The sequence below is a fragment of the Gavia stellata genome, chromosome Z (assembly GCF_030936135.1).
Source record: "Gavia stellata isolate bGavSte3 chromosome Z, bGavSte3.hap2, whole genome shotgun sequence".
NCBI lineage: Eukaryota > Metazoa > Chordata > Aves > Gaviiformes > Gaviidae > Gavia > Gavia stellata.
The window spans coordinates 21,919,989-21,938,926 of NC_082637.1; the positions used below are offsets into that span (position 1 = coordinate 21,919,989).

The window sequence follows — 18,938 nt, forward strand, 5'->3', positions numbered from 1 at the left end:
CGCTTGCATGCCTTTTTCTTCTGTACCCACGAAGGTGAGAAACCGAATTACTTAAGGCAAAACCGGAAGATACCATAGAATGGCTTGTCTCCAGACGGTATCCAGAAACTACAGCTTTAAATTAAATATCGTGTATAGGAATCTTCCAGTCCAGTCACCAGTATATCCACTAACACTCCACTATTCTCCCTCCCTTAATTTAATCCAGCTAGGTCACTGCATCCCAACTAAATATGTCCTTATCTGTCTGGTTGTTTCCTAGTAAACCCTTTTAGGTGATGCCCAACTTCGCGATGCTGTTTTTGCTGCAGAGCAACACTACTGAGTCGTGTTCTGCGCTTTGGAAAAAGACCATCTAGCCACCACTGGTACATACTCTTCAGGAACTCTCCTCAAAAATTTCCCAGCTTTGAACAGAGAATGAATTTGTTTGCACTATGCTTCTTCTGCAACTACCTGACACAACAAATAGGAAGGACTTTTTATTTTTCCTCCAAATCATAAATTTAATTGCGGGGAGTAGGTAGGGAGAAGCCTTGTTACTGCATACTGGGAATCATGTGGAACTTATGGAGTATATGTTCTTTAAGAATTTCCAACTAGATTTCTACTGTATGGTTATCCACAACAAATGGAAGGTGCATGGCAGTCTTTTCTAATGCTATGTTCCCCACTAGTCTGATGCAAAGCCTTGTCTTCCCACCTCCCATCACCCCATAAATCACCAGAACATAAAAGCTCAACCACCAGCATGAAACCTGCAGAACAGTCTGTGTTGCTGCTGAACATGGGTGTACAGTAAAACAAGTCCCCCAGCTTCCCCAAGGCCCCCCTGCTAACAGCAAATTCAATGGTAGAAGCCTTTGGCTTTGAAGAACTGTAGCAGCGTAATTTCCTCATACTCTTTCACATGTTGCTGACGCCACAGCAACAAGACTTCAATTGACATTTGTTTTGAAAACATCTGGACTAAGCAGTTTAGAGAACTGTTTTGATTTTCTAATTATATGACAAAGCCTTATGACCGCCATCCATGTTGAAACAGATGAAGTTGAAGACCATATGCAGATAGCAGTTTCTGATGCAGAACAATGCTCTTTGAGACCATAAAAAAACCCCAAGAGAGATGAACAGTGATCGAGATGTTCAGGCATTTTTGTTGATTCTATGCTGTTTCAGTGTATCTGTATGTTACTTAATCCTCTGATGTTTAATAACTTGTCCTTTGTGGAAAAAAAATCTTTTTTCTAAGAAAAAAAACCCGAAACATCCCAAAGCCCCTACTTCTTCCTGATTTTACCTATTTCTCAAAGGTTTCATTTGGGTCGAAGTGCACCCATACATAGGTGCTGCTTCAAAGAGCGTCGCCTTGCCACACATTCATACATCCCTGCACTATTACTTTATAATGAAAACTCCGCCTAACTCTCACGTGGCTCCTACAAGATCTTACTGCAAATCAGAGAAGTTTGTTACATCTGTGAGTCAACACTGTTTCAGTCATTCAGCAGACGCCTCTTAAGTGCTTGAAACTTGGCTAGACTGTCCTTACGCTCATCATTTGTCCTCTCAGAAATAACATTTAGCACTTCATTCAAGTCAAACAAGCCACGAAACCACTTGTCACTAATGTTAAAGATAGTGTTTTAAAATCTGAATGCCACATACATTTCTAGTTGAAGAAAATCAATCATAACGCATCAAAACTCTTGTTACTAGTAAACATTTACACCATACACTTTAATTATGATATTGTCAGCTCAGCATGGGGAGGAAGCAGAGGTTTTTGGCTGATCTGTGCATGTATTGAATTCTTCCTCAGAAAGAAAGATTTTCCTACGTTAAGACTAGGCATTGTTAGATTGGAAAAATTATATATATGTATCACTTTCGGATATCACAGCACTTGACTATAGTCTAGGAAATTTCCCCTGGAAATGGACAGGCTATAAAATGTCCATTAAGCGAATTATACAGTCCTCTACTGCTGAATACTGATGTCACAGCAACAGAGCAGTAAAGTATTGTCTGAAAAAAATCCTAAAAGCATCTCCTTAAGCAGAATTTTTTCATTTCATTTGTTTCTATTGATTTTAATGTATTTATTTTACTCTCAGCATGGGGGGTTGGGGCGGGGATATCCACAACACAAACACAGGCACAGTATTCAAATAACATTAAAAATCTCCCAAAGTGACAAAAGTACATGTGCAATTTTACCTCCCTTTAAAAACATAGAAGTCTGATAGGAGAACTCTAATACACAAGAATAAATGTGCATATGTTGACGGACAAGAACAATTTCCTAAATAGTGGTCACCTCCAAGGACCAGGTCACAAATGAGGGACTGAGCTTGGTAGTTTAGGTCCTTCCGGGCTGAAGCCTAATGTGTGTGTATCTCTGCATATATATTACTGCTGTCAACCTAGGGTGAATATACATGGGGTTTGGGGGGAAAAGAAAGGATACTTTTCTGATGTCAGAAAAGGTACATAGAAAAATTTAGACAAACTTTTGCAGTAACCATGTTCCCAGATGGCAACCAGAGCACCGATATAATTTTGGGCAGACTTCGCATCTATATTAGAAAGAAACTTTGAGTTCAACTCCAAAGACATGGAGAAGATCCAACTAGAGTCAATTCATGGCCATGAAAAAGTTTGGGCTGCATACTTAATATATAGAGAGTTTATTGTTTGCACTTTAGAACATTTTACAGTTTTTGCATAAAGTTCTTGACCCAATAACAAAAATCTTAAGTGAATATGCAGCCTGCAGTTAGTCGTGTTGGGAGAGGAAGCATGCAGAACCATCCTTGGTGTAGATGCCCTGTCCTGGTAGGGCCTCTTCCACCCAGGCTTTCTGTTCCTGAATGGGTGATCTGCTGCATCCCAAAGACCATGAAGAGGCTGCCTCCACTACAACCTTTGGCACCAGCACAGAAGTTGAAGCTAGGGCTAGAAGGTAGTCCGTGGACCAAAAGGCCCCATCCTGCCTGTCCTTCAGTTTGAGTGTTAATCAAGCTCCAAGCCCAGTGCAGGCTGGAACCAAAATTCTCAAGAGCACCTGGAGTCTTTCATTGCACTGGCTCCCAAACCCATGTGGAAACAGATGCCAGTTTCAACCTTTCTGGCTGCCTCTTTTCTAGGTAACATTTCTAAAAGCTTACATGGATAGAATACATCCATGGAACATGCATTCAATATTCAGAACATTAAACTTATTTTGTTTCTGAAATACCTATCAATGTTATTTTAAAAAGACATTGGTAACTCAAAAAAAAGAATAAACTATATTATTCTACCGGATTTGAACAGTCTTGTATTCTACAAAAACAAGACAAGGAACTTAAAATAGGCGAGCCTTACAAATTAATGTAAGGCTTCTGTTTATATTGCTTATCAATGTGAAATTATTTTTTATTTTAGCAGCATTCTTAATAACTACAGATTTGGGTTGGAAGCCCATGTGTTTAATTAATATCAAGAACACGCACTGGTTTTTATACATAAGCTATAGTGAGGTACATATCTCTAAGCCTGGCGTTGGTGATAGTGGTGCTCATTGTTTCAAAGAAAGATACTCAGTGAAAGCCAAGGGTAAATACTCCACACAACAACCATTCTTCGAAATATAATTAACAGAAGATAATAAAGTACAGCCTGAAGCATACAGAAATATATGTATAGTAAGGGATGTAAACATATACAATGATCTCCAAGACTAACATTTCATTCTTTCTTAGAATTTCGTAAATACACTAAATGATTCTGTTTTGAACATCATAAAAAACAGATCTTCTTTGCCTCTCTTCGCATTTTTCCTACAATTGCATACCGTGAACTCAAAAAGCACTGTACTAAAATTGTGTTCAAGTACTGTTTAGCTTCTTAACTAAAATAATTGTCTATAGGCAGTATAGGACATTGTCTATACAGATGACATTTTTTTCCATGTGTGATCAGTTACAGCTACCATGCTCTCTGCTGAACTTCAATTAGCAAAAAATCTATCAATTTTAAAGGCTAAAGAGTAAGAGTGAACAATTTTTGAAGATTGGTGATTGGATTTTTCTAATTTAGCAAGTAGGCACTTAACAGCAGCTGCTTGAAAATGCAGGAAATACTTCCAAGTAAATTACAAAGAATACCTCACTTTTAGCTGCATGGAAAGAAATTTCATCTTATTTTTTGGTAAACGAGAAAGGAATCTACCTAGCTAGCATAATGGGATCCAATTTCTTCACAGATGACGGATCAAAATCCTTGAGAATATACTGTAACAATTCTGCATTAGCAGAGAATGGTCACAATGACCTAATCGGACACAGTGACCTAATGAGGGTTTTACATTTAAAAAAAAAAAAAAAATTATAATGATAAAAGTAGGTATTAATACAAGCAAGCGTAAGAGATTCAGTCATGTGTGAATATAATGCTTATATTATTTTTAGTCATTTAATTCAACACTTGCATTATTTAGTTCAGGGGAAATCAGAATTTTCTTTAAACGAGGATGATTTGGAACAGTTATTATATGTCAAGCATAGGATGATGTTTCTTTTTCCTGTTTTCACACACTTGATAACAATTATAAAAGCATCATCATTTTTTAAGCAAAACACATAAGTAGGGCTAAAAAAAAAGCCCAAACATGGTTTTGTATTAAGTGAATTTCAGTTCTGTATGTTGACAGGCATATTGATTTAACTCCTTAGTGCAAAACTTTTCCATAAAAGAGATAAAAGCTTATTTAATTCCATTTTCTAGCAGTATTGCAGTTTCAAGCTAGTTCAAAGCTGCTATACATAATAATGTAGATCAGTATTAGAAGATGACAATTTCCAGTGTTCTAATCAATAAGCTGTCACACACACACAGAGGCTACCAAAAAATGCTGCTGGAACATACTGTTGATAATTTCAGATTTCTTCAGCTATTAAAACCAGTATGAATCATGCATTCGCCCATTATCCTCAGCCTCTTTACTCAAGCTCTCTCCTATTGTATGGTGTCTCAGTTTTGAATATTTGGGGTTTTTTTTTAGATCTTTTAATGTCTAGAAACACAGTTTTGTAGCAATCTTTCTTTAGAAGAACACAAAACTCTTCTGAATTTCTTTGGCTTTAGACTTGGTCTGATTGTCTACTGAAACAACATTATTTTAAAAGTCCCAGCACAGTTTCTAAGAAAGACTGTATACTATGCAGTTCATTCTCATTGCTGAACAATGGCTTGCTTTTCTGATTTTTTACTTTATACTCGTATTACTCATAATCATATCACCCACAAATACTCATGCTATCCAGTGATCATGCAATCATGCACTGCAAATCAAGGTTCTTAAAACAGAATCCTACCTTTATGTAGCCCCAAGAAACTGAGAGTAAATAGTTTGCCTCAGGCATTTTTGATTTTTTGTCTATACTACCAATCTAAGCTAATCAGTTCTTTGCTATCTGATACTGCAACAGATTTCCAAGAAGAAAGATTCCTTTTTTTCTCTCCTAATTCTTTTCGCTGATCTTCAGGTTCTCAGCAACTGTGTGCACAGGAGGCATACTGAAATGAAATCCAACCGCGTGGTCTTCCGATTGTATAAATGCCATTTGTAAAACTCCAAGCGTTCAGAGGCAACGTTGAAGAGACATATTGTACGAGCTGAAGAAATATCTGAAGAGCTAGGGATATGCATATTTCCTGAACACCAGGACTTAATGAATAATGTATGTCAAGATGCTCAGCTGCTGGAAAGACTTGCTCTATCAACAGCTACCAAATAAGGACCTGAAGGGGAAGCCACAAACTGTGCTGGTAATCCCTCCCATAGAGCCTAACTAGCAGCCAATAGTATGTCACCCTAAACGATGTAAATCCGAGGGGCTGGTGACATGATGTATGGTAATTTCCCATTGGCCAGTGCCGGGACTCTCCTGGGCATGGGGTATTTTTTTTTTTTTTTTTTTTTAAGGCAAATGCCATTTAATAATGGCATCCCTGCCTGCGGCATTCACGCGCCATTCAAAAACAATTGTGTTAAGGTCTCCTAATTTCAGCAGCATTTACCAGCTCTCTTCAATGGACCTGCCATCCAAGCAGTTAAAATCAGTATTGTGTATATTCATGCGGATTGCCTAGCGGTTTTAATTATTCCTATGGAAAGGAAGTATATTTTGCGGGGTTTGCGAAGAAAAAACAACAGAAATAGAGCTATCAGGTTTCTTGAGTAGTCTGTGATGTATTGTAACAATGAAAATGTTTTTGGCTTTTATGCCACCTAGATTAAAAATTGATCTGCTTAGACTACTGGGCCAGTCTGCCAGTTTCTACTGCTTTTTTATTTTAACAGATAAAATCAGTTAGTGTTACGATAAAGCCAGTCATGTGTCTTACAATTCCCAGTAAACGTTAAGTTTCCATGGAGAACTCAGAAGTGAGATAATAAGAGTCCTCGAATTCTCACTGTATTTATTCAACTTTTGCTCTTTCTGCCTTGGCAGATTAATACAATCAATTACAGCTATACATCATAGGAAAAAAAAAGGAATTAATTGAAAGTGGAGTGTGTCAGTGAGCTGACTCGGGGCATTAAATAAAATATCCCACCATCTGCCATTCAGAGACCAAAACTTAAAAGGAGGAATTCATTATCTTGCACCACTTTGTGCAAAGCATATGCACTGCTGCGGCAAATTTCTGTCTCTTTGTTGTATCAAAAGAAGGGAAAGTTTTCCAATATGACAATGGGCCAATGTCTAAGGACAGGCTGAATGAGGTGCAATGTCCAGCCTAAGACCACACTGCTGATTCACTGGAAGATGCTGACTGACAATGGTCGTAAGGGAGGTTTTGGCTGAAGTTGTTTCTACTTCTCTGGGTGATGCTACACAGCAATGTCAGCAACACTAAGTGCTTGAAAAAGAATTGAACCTGCAAAAATCAATAGGGCAAAATATGATATTAACGAATTTCTTCCTTACAGAAGAGAAACGTATAGCAATGTGACAATTGGATACAGTCAACAGATCATCCAGCACTTACGTATTTTCATATGGAAAGCATATTGTCTTCCCTAAAATAGGTAATATAAAAAACATGTGAATGAACACATTACTGATGCATTTTCTGTATAATATGCACAGTTATACCTGTCCTCGATCTACACAGGTAGATGAATATAAAACAATTAAGTTTTGAAAACAGACCTGGGTTATTAATGACTCAGCAAGACATTAAAAAGCCTAAAAAGTATTTCTGGAACATATTTCTCCTGATTCTTCCAGCTCAGCTTTGTAATGCTAAATATAAAGCTTGTCTACTTCTGCGTTGCATTGTTTTCTAATCACCCGCAAGAAAGCACTGCTGCCACCTACCCAGCCAGCACCAACACTGAGAACTGAAAATGTGCTGCCTCCCTTCAAAAGGCAATTTCAATCATGACTTAGAGAATGTTAAAATAACTGGCTACTTAAGAAGTGAAGTATGTGGGTATGAAAGTTCGGCTGCAATAGGTAGTATGAACAGACATTGGAATGCCAAGTTTTTACATCAGTTCTCTTATTTTGTTAATTTAAAGGCTGGTTCCTCCTTAAATCTTATTAATGACTGTCCCCAAAAGCACAGAACTTGTTTCAGATAAGGAATATTTAAAATGGCTGCTATGTAAATTACACTAATTGTTTAGCATGTATAAAAAAATCTTCTTTGAATTTTTTTATTCCCCACCAATGTATGAGACAAAAACATTCATGAGTTTCTGAATTATATTGAATTTATTGAAGGATGTTATTTATAGAGCTATTAGCTATATAATTTTTATGTAAAACCATGAAAAACCGTTTTCCTCCCATGTACATATGTTACAACAATTTATTTTAGCTGCATATTAACTATATCGATAGTAAGAAGTTACACCTGATATTGACAGCTTATTACTAACCTGTATGATTTTTCTGAGAGCCTCAACCTCATAAAACTACCAATTGCTGTGACATAATTTACTAGTACGACTTCACTGACTCAGAAAGCATGCCCTCTGACTTCAGCTACATGTAAAAGTATGACCTCAGAAATTTATATTTGGGACATTCACACCAGCACTGATTTACAGTAATCATTTTGGCTGATTTTCATCCTCAATTCCCAGGTTGGAATGAGTGAATAATTAGCTTTAGAGTAGGTTATGGTGGATAGATGAGTGCACAGCAGATGGCTGCCACACACAACTAAATACATAGAGTAATTCAAGATAAGAAAAACAAAAGTTAGAGACAAGTGGCAATCCAGCAATGTGAAAGGGAAATTCTTGGTTTCATACACACATACATCCATGAAGATAAAACATGGGGGAAGAAGGGAATAACGACATTTTTCTACAATGGTTCCAATCAAGCAAAGAATATGGAAATAAGAAAGGTATCATTTGAAATGACAGTAACTGAGTAATAAAATAATTCAGAAAAAAGGAAGTTTTTAATGAGCACTGTTATGCGTTTTGAAAGAATCAAGACAATGACCTTGAAAGGCAGAAAGATGATGAAGTCCCTTAATACCCACAGGAAATGTTAGCCATTATTTAATCAACATGCCTGCACAACTTTCTCCACAGGAGTCATAAAAAGAGGTGGCAGGGATCCCAGGAGCTGTGATGTTCAGCTTTAATAAATTTTGAAAGACTGCAAAAATGTTAATTCTGTGCCAATTAAAATTTGCAAGCAGGACGGTTGGGTAACTTCAGGCCACTTCACAAAACATCAGTCCTGGGTAAAATAATGGAAAAGCTGAAATAGACATATTCTAGGCATTTGCTTGATAAAGAACTAAGACATAAGAATGTAATTAATGCCAGTCAATATAATTTTATGTCTTTAAACATGTAATATCCTTGGATTGTTACAGGGCATTTGATTTAGTATTGTATAATATTCTGCAACTGCACTCGCAATGTTGAGAGAGGGCACATTAAACGGGTTAAGAACCTGATTATTGACCCATTTCTAACAACCATCAACAGGCTGTCTTCACCTAATGGGACAGTTTTAAGTCAGGCTCTGCAAGACCTGAGACTATTTTACACTGAAGAAAGCAGAAACCCTGAAGAGTTTATAGAGTCACAACAGGACATCTCATAGTGATACCATGACCCCCAAAAATCTGCATCTTCTGTGGTGCTAAAGAAAAAGCAAGATACTCTCAACACACCATTCTGGCAGCTCTGGTGATGGAACAGTATATACAGCTCTAGTGCCTCTGTTTTCTTAAATGCTTTCATGTACAGCGTGTAGGAAAAAATATACACATATTACTCAGGAGATAGAGAAAATATTTTATAACAAAAGAAAAAAACTCAGGCTGTTTAACTTAAAAAGAGAATACGGCTACTGTGTAGAACCATGACGAAGACAACATACAGCATACTAGACCCGGTTCACCAGCACCAAGGAAGTAACAAGGAGCAATGGAAGGCAGCTGAAACTGTCTCAAACCAACTGAGCTGAAACCAACTCAAACTGTGAATAAAACAAGTGGATTAACAGCGAGAATTATTAAATCAGCATACACCAGCAGGGAAGTGGTAGATGCTCTGCTGCTTGGCACCTCCAGATCAAGAAAAGCAGTCTTTTTGGAAGATATGTTTTAGCCCAATGCAAGTCATATATTAGTCAAGGATAAGTCAGTGAGTTCAACACCTCTACAGTTACGTGCAAGTTAGCCACCTGAGAGAGGAGATCCAGTAATCTATTTGACCCTGTGAGGCTACAACAACTCAACCTATCTATTGCAGATGCTCATTCTAGAAATTCTATCTTCTAATTTAAAGTGACACTAAGATTTTAAAAGCTGTGCAGTTGTGATGAAATCAGATTGCAGTAAGTTACCTCAAATATTATTCTTACAGTTGAAGCAGTAATCTCTACCTCTGTGCAAACTTCTGGAGCTGTCAGCGCTGATAAACTATTTCTTCGTTCTTTAGAAAGCTCTGTACCACTGCCATAGTCAGAAAAAAATTACTATTAACCTAAATTTTATTGTCCTTCAACAAGAAAGTGAAGAATTTCATTATTCGGTTGCTCTTTTTTTTTAATCATTCCAAGCGTGTGCAAAGGCACACAGATTTCACCAATATTAGTGAGGTTTTCGTCCTTTTATTTGTCATGTTGATGATCACAACTTGCCAGAAGGACCTATAGCCTGTAAACCACTGTAGACCATACAGACTGGACCTATGGAATACAAGACATTCAAGGAAAGCTCATTTTTCCCAAGATCTAGCATAGGGCTTCTGATACAGAAACACATTACTGACATGGACAAGGAAGAGAATTACATCCTCAGCAGCCTGGGAGAAACATTGATCCTCTGAAATAAAGTATCTGTGTTCCTTTCTGACTCTTGTTAGTAAACGAAGATTCTAGAAGGTTCAGTCGACAGGAAAGTAAGATGGCAATGTTTCAGGCTTGAGGGAAAGGATAGGAAGAAGGCTGAAGGGCCACTTTGTTGATTCAGTTGCAGTACTTTTGAACTGTCCCACAGGAAACTTACAATCTTGGTCTTCCCTTCCGCAGATCAGTAACGGGTACCAAGGGAGCTCCAGCAGAAACGTGCTTAGCTTTGAGGGCAGGGGAACACCGATTTTTAGTTCTCAACTGCAACCCCTGGATTGATTATGAAGCTGCACTAGGAACCTTAAAAGAGACGTCTGAGCATCAATCCCGAATACAGGCGTGCTGGATGTACTGCGTATTGTCCAGTAAGCAACAAAAAGTGAAACAAAGAGAAGGACAGCTAAACACATCACAGATTTTAGTTTTCAAGGTTGTATGCATTACAAACAGGAGCAGATAGCCTGAACATATCTCATGAGCCAAAGGAGAAGGCTGTCTGAAAAGGTCAAAAAACATTTTTAGGCTGACCTCCACACACCAGAGAACAACGATAATCACCCATGTCAAATCCAGCTCCTACCGGTCACAAACACAAAACTGTTTTCACAGCATTAGCCAACTCCATCTGGCATTTATGCTGGCATGCACCCTAGCAGAAAGCCTCCCCGCAAAACGGAAAGTCTGCTCAGTGCTGGGAGACCACAGCAGCAAAGAATGGTTGTTTCATCCAGCAAGCAAGGGTATTTGGATGGACTCAACTGAGCCAAAAACTAGAACTGGTCTGCAGGAAGAAGCTAGGGACAAGGAAAATACGCTGAATCAACCAGCCTCACCAAACTTTTCTGGGTTCCACCTAAGACTCCATGACTGGAAGGAGAGAAAATTAAAAAAAAAAAAAAAAAGAAAAAAAGAAAAAAAAAAGAGGATTTTACAAATATGAGTTGTTGTTCCAGCTGCAGCAATCAGCTGCCACACAGCAAGTGAGCAGCGGGGGTGGAGACAAGGCTGTTTTTTAGGCTGGTATCAAGAAGAGACGAACTCCACTGGTGGCTGAGAACCGATGGCTGTAACTGGAACAAATCCCTAGCCCTTCCGAAGGAGTCAGTATCGTTAACTGTAGCGTAATTACGCTGCTTTAAAAAGGCTTTCTTGGCAGCTTCTTGTTTGTCAGAATTACATTCATTAAACTTGATGGAATAGCCTAAGCTGTATCATTTTACAGATCTTTTTATTTGGGAATATGTAATTCTCATGCATCAAATATGAGACTTTTATGTTGCTGAACAGACTGAGATGACAACGTTCTTCTGAACTCCTTTAGGGGAAATAACATAGTAAAACCCAGGAGCTGAGTTGTTTAATAAAGTGTTAGGCTCCTTCATTAATTTAAGAAAAAAAAAAAGACTTTCTGGTAAAACACATAATTCACTGTTTGTAGTTACTGCCCTCTAGCGATACTATAAGCATTAGCTATGAATACACAGGAACACATCAAACTTTTTTCAGATTAGAAATCTCACAATGTGGTCCACTAATTTTCAACCACACCACAGCAGGGTCTTTACAGGTATTCTCTACAACTGCAGTATTTTCAGTAGACACTCCTGAGCAATTGCACAAGCAACAAAAATTACACCTTATTTCAATGCAAGTTTTGGGGACTACTGGCAATCTTTCAGACGCAATATTCACCTACAGTTTTCTTGCAGGAATTCTTCTACATAATGGTGGAGTACAGTATGCATATAATGCTTCCTAAAAAAACCAACCCTGCAGTAAATGGAGTATAATTTCAACAAATATTTTGCCGTTTACAATATTCTGCTATGTATTTATTTTCCCCTTAATTCAATGCTGTTCAAATGATGTAAATTACCAAAAAAGCTACTGTTAAAAGCTGATTTAGATCAGAGAAATGTGGATCAGGGTGTGATGACAGCTGCAGTTATGAAAGCAGATTTGAGGAGGCGGTCGCTCTAGCAGAAAACAGTGATGAATAGCTCAGGTGGTTATCTCTCTATCCTGCTCAGCAACTGACACAATCAAATGCGTAATCACAATCCCGTGGTTTTGTCCATGAAACTACTATTGTGAACAGCACCTGATGTGAACAGAAGGCTTTTCAAGTTTTGCCCTAAAAACAATGTTAAAAAAATACTTTACCTTTACTTGGATATATATAGAGATAGATATATCACATCATAAAAACACAGTATGTATCAAGTTTTTATGCATGTGTCAATATGTATCTACAGCATATTGATACAAACACACAATACGTTTGGATCACAACAGGAGAAGTTGTGAAACAACAGACCAGAGTTATTTATACCTCTGGCCTGGAAATTCTTCAAACAAATATCATGGGTAAAGGCAATATTTTTTAAAATCATGCTTAAATTATTGCAATGTTAGTGGAAATACCTACTCCACTCAGTTAATCAATCATATCAGTGTACTCCTCAATAGACACCAAACTGACTTGCTCAAAGTTTCTCTCGGTATCTATAAAAGATGCTGGCACACGAATCGAAAGTGTGCTCAGCTTGCACTGGACATAAGCTCAGGGAACCTGGAGCAAATTGTGATATTTCCTATCTCATATTTTTCATATCTACTTGATATGCAAAGATCCATTGTATTTATGCAAGCTGCTTTAACAGCATGGTTCTCCAACCAACTTTGCAGGGAACAATTTAAAACAGCTTCGAAGAACCCACAAAATACTACCATGAGAGGGTACTAACCTGGACTCTTTTATAATTATTTGTTCCCTTACAATAGCCTGGCAGCAATTTTTTTGCTCTACAATAATTCCCGTATTTTACAGAAACTATAATTTGGATGGAGAATTGGAAAATAAAAGAGAAATTATATAATCATCACTTCACTTCCAAGGGTCACCCCAACACACCTCTTACGTGAGCTGCTCAGGCTTTACTGTGACCAAATCTCAGAACCAAATAGCTCTATACTCCATCAGAAGACCCACTCTCTGGCCTTCCAACCTCCTTTTAGGAAGAGTCCTCTCTTGGAAGAGCAGAACCAAGACCTATCACATATGGAAGGGAAAAAACATTTATTCCCCTTCCCTTAATGCTTGTATTATATAAACCATATATATGGTGACATGCACAGGACAGCAAAATAGCTATAACAATCCCCAAAATAAAATAAGAAAAAAAACTAGTGAAAAATAAATCAGATGTGGGACAAAAGAAAAAGATAAGACTTCCTCCTTAAAATTGCGTCGACAGATGGCATAGCAACTCAGTCACATCTTTTTGTCCATTTTTTTCTTAGAGATTGCTGTTGTAGAGGATCTGCTACTGCTCTTTCTGGTCTTTCTCCTCAATTCTTCCCATTACACATACCCATTCCTGTCTTGGGAGCAATGACGACCAAACAGGCAGAGCACTGCTATCACCTTCACTCCTTCCCTTTATCTGCAAACAGAAATGCATCTTGCGTCTCCACCTCCTCCAGGCAAAGTGCAGTAAGAAAGCCAGCTGGAAATCTCAGCCTCAGATGCAGCCACACAATTTAGCTTATACCGTATTTTGCATTTCATGAGCTGCCACTTCTTTGTCATGCTTTGAATCTGGACATTTTCCGAACAGCACATTGATACCCAGTCCTCGATTCCCAAAGTGCAGCCCCAGACAATGATGCTTTGTCAGGGCAACTAATACATAAAGCTGGCAAGTTTCACTGTAAGTGGAGTCTCAGGGCTGCTGCTATGCTCCTCAGTAGTAAGCTCCTATGCTTTATAGACACTTTAACACGCTTTACAAAAAGGAAAGAAGAAAAAATATCTGACTTGAAAGACTAGTGTGATCTAGAATATGCATCTCCAAGGAACGTGTAGATGTGGCATTGTGGGACATGGTTTAATGGGCATGGTGGTGTTGGTTGATGGTTGGACTTGATGATCTTACAAGTCTTTCCCAATTGTAGTAATTCTGTGATTCTGTGATTTTACATGGCTATGCCTACTTCAGTACAGCTGTGCAGAGATTTTCAGTCCAAAGGCACTTAAGAAGAGTAAACGTGTCAGAGGTACCGCAAAGACATTAGCACTTCAGTAACGCACCTAAAATTACGCAATACCAATGCTAAAGGAATGCTGCTGTTAATAACAAATGTGCCACAGACATAAACGCGCTCTTAGCTCCAGCTAACTGTCCGAGCCCTGCGGCACAGGAATTCCTACAACTTGGACGTGTTATCCCAGTTACGGCAACTGCAGATGCCTTTTCTACAGCTTATTTGCGTAAGTAAGATATACAGGCTACATCAGTGTAATGCCTCATAAAGATACTCGTATTATGGGATAAAAATAGACTGAAGTTTAAGCCTTTCCCAAGACAACTTGTGCTAAATCCATTAAGGTATTCACACCAGAGAAACAATAAGGATGATTTCTTCTAATATCAAAATGCTCCTCTGCAAACAAGTACTTTGTTATTTAAGTACTGTGAAAAGAGAAACAGGATTTTTCTTCTAAAACGTATTAAGAAATTCTAACAGTTTCCTTCTTATTGAATGGAAAAGATTTGGCTTTAAACATATCCGGCAAAGTTTTTTCCCCTTTTCCCAATTCGCATACAGTTAACATTTGCCTAGTTAATACTGGCAGCCGCGTCTGACAGACATAGTAGGTAAAAAATACGAGTAAAACATTCCAGCTTGCCCGCAGTTAAAAGGATTAATACTGCACTTATTCCTTGATCACCCCAGAGATCTCATGCAACTCTCAGGCTGTTACTCACAAACAATTTAAAGATACCTAGAAAGAAAAACTTAGTTTTCCCCTCCTTTTATCCTTTATGAGGGTTTTTTTCCTCAACATGAGTGTCAATTTGGGCTAAAAAATAGGTCTATAATAAAAAGAATATAAAACGTAGAACCATCTGAATAACTTAATTGTATTTTTGGATATATACGTATATGCACCCTGCAAGTAAATACCTACCCCAATAAATATGTACTGTCGCATAGCCACAAAAGAGGTTTGTACCCACATTGTGCATTTTTGCAGACAGCTATGTCTAACAAATGTGCAAAGAGGAGTGGCACTTCACTCACAGAGCTGTGATGGCACATTCACCCTAAGACCAATAGAGCTACACCAGCAAAAAGTGAGCTTTATGGATATTGCCTATTTCATGCAGAAAACTGGCTTGCTGAGTGAAGGATTACTATTTAAGGACAAAAACCAGCTTCACTGGTATTGCTGGATCAATCTTACTTCTCCTGTAACGTGACATTCTTATTTTAATGAGGTGTTCCTACTGTAGACCTGGCCAAGCACATGCTTTAACAGTTCATCAGAAATCTTGTTGAATGGTTGCCATTTCATACTAAAAGAAACGAGTCTTTTAATCATCTTTTTTAAAGATACAGTCATGCTTAATATACACACTGTTCTTGTGAAAAAGCAAAAATTAAATTACTTTTTTTTTCTAATTCTAGTATATATGAAAACCAAATACGAATCAAACTATTCCCTATCCTTCTAAATACTATTGCTCAGTTTACAAAAAAAGACAGAAGGTAAAAGCCGTCCTACAAAAAAAAGCAATGATAGTACAGACAAAAGCAGAAAATTGTGAACTGCGAAGTAACTACTAACACTGCAACAAACTCCATACAGCACTGATATAAAAACACCTTAGCAAGTGCCTGTAAATCATCCACAGCAGATACCAACATTTTGAATGCAGACTGCAAGTTGCTTCATGCAGTCTTGTTGGTTCAGGCTCCAGTTTTTATTAAACAGTGGCTGTTGTGCTTCTAACTAAAGTGCATGTGATAGTGTCATTGTTCTTTCAAGGAAAAAACTCTGCAAGGGTTATTCACCACCTAATATTCATTCCAATGTGTCCTTCATACCTGTCATTTGATTATTTGTTTAAATGCTCTAAACGTGCTCTCAATCTATGTAGACCCACAAAACCCGAAGATCTATCTGTCCAGAACAGGAGAAGCAACCGGTCTTACCCATTACGCCCTTGTCTCATGTATATAGGGAAACACACAAAAATATAATGCTTCTTTTTTTGTCCAAGTGAGCACTTCAACCAAATGCCTCTAGGTCAAATTAAGCAAAGAAGCACGAAACGCTAGATGTTTCCAGTCCCACAGTCAGGTGTACTGTGAATTTGGGTTTACCAGTACACATGAGAGAGATGGCGTCAAGATACCAAAACCAGGCCAAAGGCAGCTCTGTAGTTTCCAGAATTGCATACTTACTACCTGTGTGATTTAAACCCCTCTTACAAGAAGTCTCAGTATTTGCATGAGGAAGCTCGTGGTACATTCAAGCTTCTTTACTCTGTGTCTCCTGATACCAGTAATTTGCCTCTTATCCTACACATAGGCTCCAAGTGTCTTTTTGGGCGCTGACTTCTTGTGTCGTGGTGACAGCGCGTGGTGGGGCGCTGCTGCGTTCGCATCACGCAGAGCCATCGTTCCGCTCTGCCACCTGGCGCTCGGTTCACCAGCCGTGGATGTCTGCATACCTGGCCGGGGTTTGGCAGGTTCAGACCAGGTCACGCTGGGGAGGCGTTGGCCGAGTGCTTCTAAGGAGGAGTGACACACCCAGGCCTGACAGGGAACGTTCCTCGCTGTCCCATGCCAACACAGACGGGTTTCTTTGGGTTAAACCCTGTTTAACCTTGCGCTGGAGCAAAGCGGGTGAGTGCTCGGTCTGTCACGGCCGAGTCTCAGTGGGGCAGCAACCAACAGCTGAGAGGCAGCTGAAGAAAGGGACTGCTAGCATCCTTCATCTTTAGCTACTGGGGTTTCCACATAGCTCATCGTTTGTAATATAGACAGGAAGGAACATACAATGGATCGGACTTGCTCAGGAGAGCACACTCTTGGAAACTGAAAGCATCACGAACGATGACTGAGGGTCAGGAGATGCAACTGGATGCCTGGTTCTTCCACAAGTGTAGAGCGGCCGCCTCACTCTATTCTGTGAACTCTTGTTCCTCCTCACCCCACACCGTGGACTGTTGCGAGACAGCAGCATTAACCCAGAACCACTCTTGTGCTATGTGGCTCGTGTGCCCTCCAGGTTGGGGCTGGTTCTCCTCTCCCCAGCTCAGAGCCCACAGGCTAAAGCCAGGAGCCCTCCCAAACACAGCCGCTTTGGCACTCGGTTTTATTTAAGGTAGCTACAGGGAGCTGCTGAAGCACTCCTGTACCTATTAGTCTCCGATAGAGCCTCCTCACAACAGAGTGATGAAAGGATTTTGTAGGAGCCTTCTCACCTCTGTGAATTTCACTTCTTGTTATGAAATGAAACTAAGACCAAACAAAGCACCAAGATTATCTGAAGTCACGCAATACATAGGAGGATAAACTTACGCATTTCTCATTAACTTCGTAGAACTGGATTTCAGGTGAAAAGCACCCTTTTAGTAATCCTCCACCTTTTTTTACACTATTTTTGCATTATTCATAACCGATTGTTCACATGTAGAAAACATTTTTATGCTAACCTTTCTAGAATAATAACTAGTATGGAATATACAAATAGATACCAAGGTTTACTTGCCACATCAATGTACTCACCCCTCAGCAATGTTACTGTGGGTTGTTCCTGAGCAATTCCGGTTTGACAGAGCACCGATAAACTGATATTTACAAGGAAACAATTTTACTGCTAAACCAATAATTCCTTTGAAAATGCTCAAATGTGGCTTGTATTTACCAGTTTCCAGTATGTACTGTAACACCACACAGTAATCACCTTTTGTAAACCCTGCTTTTATTCACGGTTTATAACCAGTGAATATTTTATATTTAACAATGATTAAATGTAGATTAGTAATGAATTAATTAATATGCTTTAGCTTTGATAATTTAGGTTACTTACGAACTTGTATAGCATAGCAAAGCATTAAAGATAATTTTATTTGAAATGTAAGACCTCTGTTTAATCAGTGATAACCCATGATTACTTATTTTCTTTTCTGAACACTAAACTGTAACAAATCCTACCATTCATGCAAAATTAGAAACCAAAAGATAGCCTAAAAATCATGAACATAACATCACATACTGAAAACTGATTAGGTTCCACTAACAAAAGAAAAGTACATTGTAGGTTGGGGTATATGCTCTTCATGGATACAAAATACACAAACATCATTAAAGTAAAAGATTATCTATTAACCTTTCATTATTGTTAGGTATCTTACCAAGAAACAAGACATTTTTCATATTTCAACCCTCTTAAATACAAACTTTTAAGTCTCTACAAAAATCATTCCTAGTTTGAAAAACATCTTAAAATGAATCAAAACCAATATGCTCTAAATAGGTATGACATTATCTTCATCTTTGTTAGTAAAAAAAAGAGCCGGGAAAATTTGGCTGCTTTTTGCCCATTTACATACAATGTTTGGAGCGGCTGGAAAAGCTCTGAGCAGCACACGAAACACTGGAGAGACCTCGGTGGATGCAGAAAGAGATCAGTTTATCCATTTATATTGGGGCTCACACATGCATAGCCCAATTTTGCCACGAGAAGGACAGAAA

The 18,938-nt window shown here is 38.5% G+C and overlaps 1 protein-coding gene across 5 annotated transcripts in view; it reads right to left on the reverse strand.

Moving 5' to 3' along the window:
• PDE4D (phosphodiesterase 4D) overlaps window positions 1–18,938 on the reverse strand; it is a 418,379-nt gene that overhangs the window by 15,001 nt on the left and 384,440 nt on the right. The window contains exon 1 of one of the 5 annotated variants that reach the window (XM_009819506.2): window positions 5,361–5,408. The exons of the other annotated variants lie outside the window; for them this stretch is intronic. Within the exon in view, the coding sequence (XP_009817808.1) occupies window positions 5,361–5,408 (48 nt within the window). Of the gene's footprint in view, window positions 1–5,360; window positions 5,409–18,938 lie in introns of those variants that run through there. 5 annotated transcript variants of the gene reach the window in all.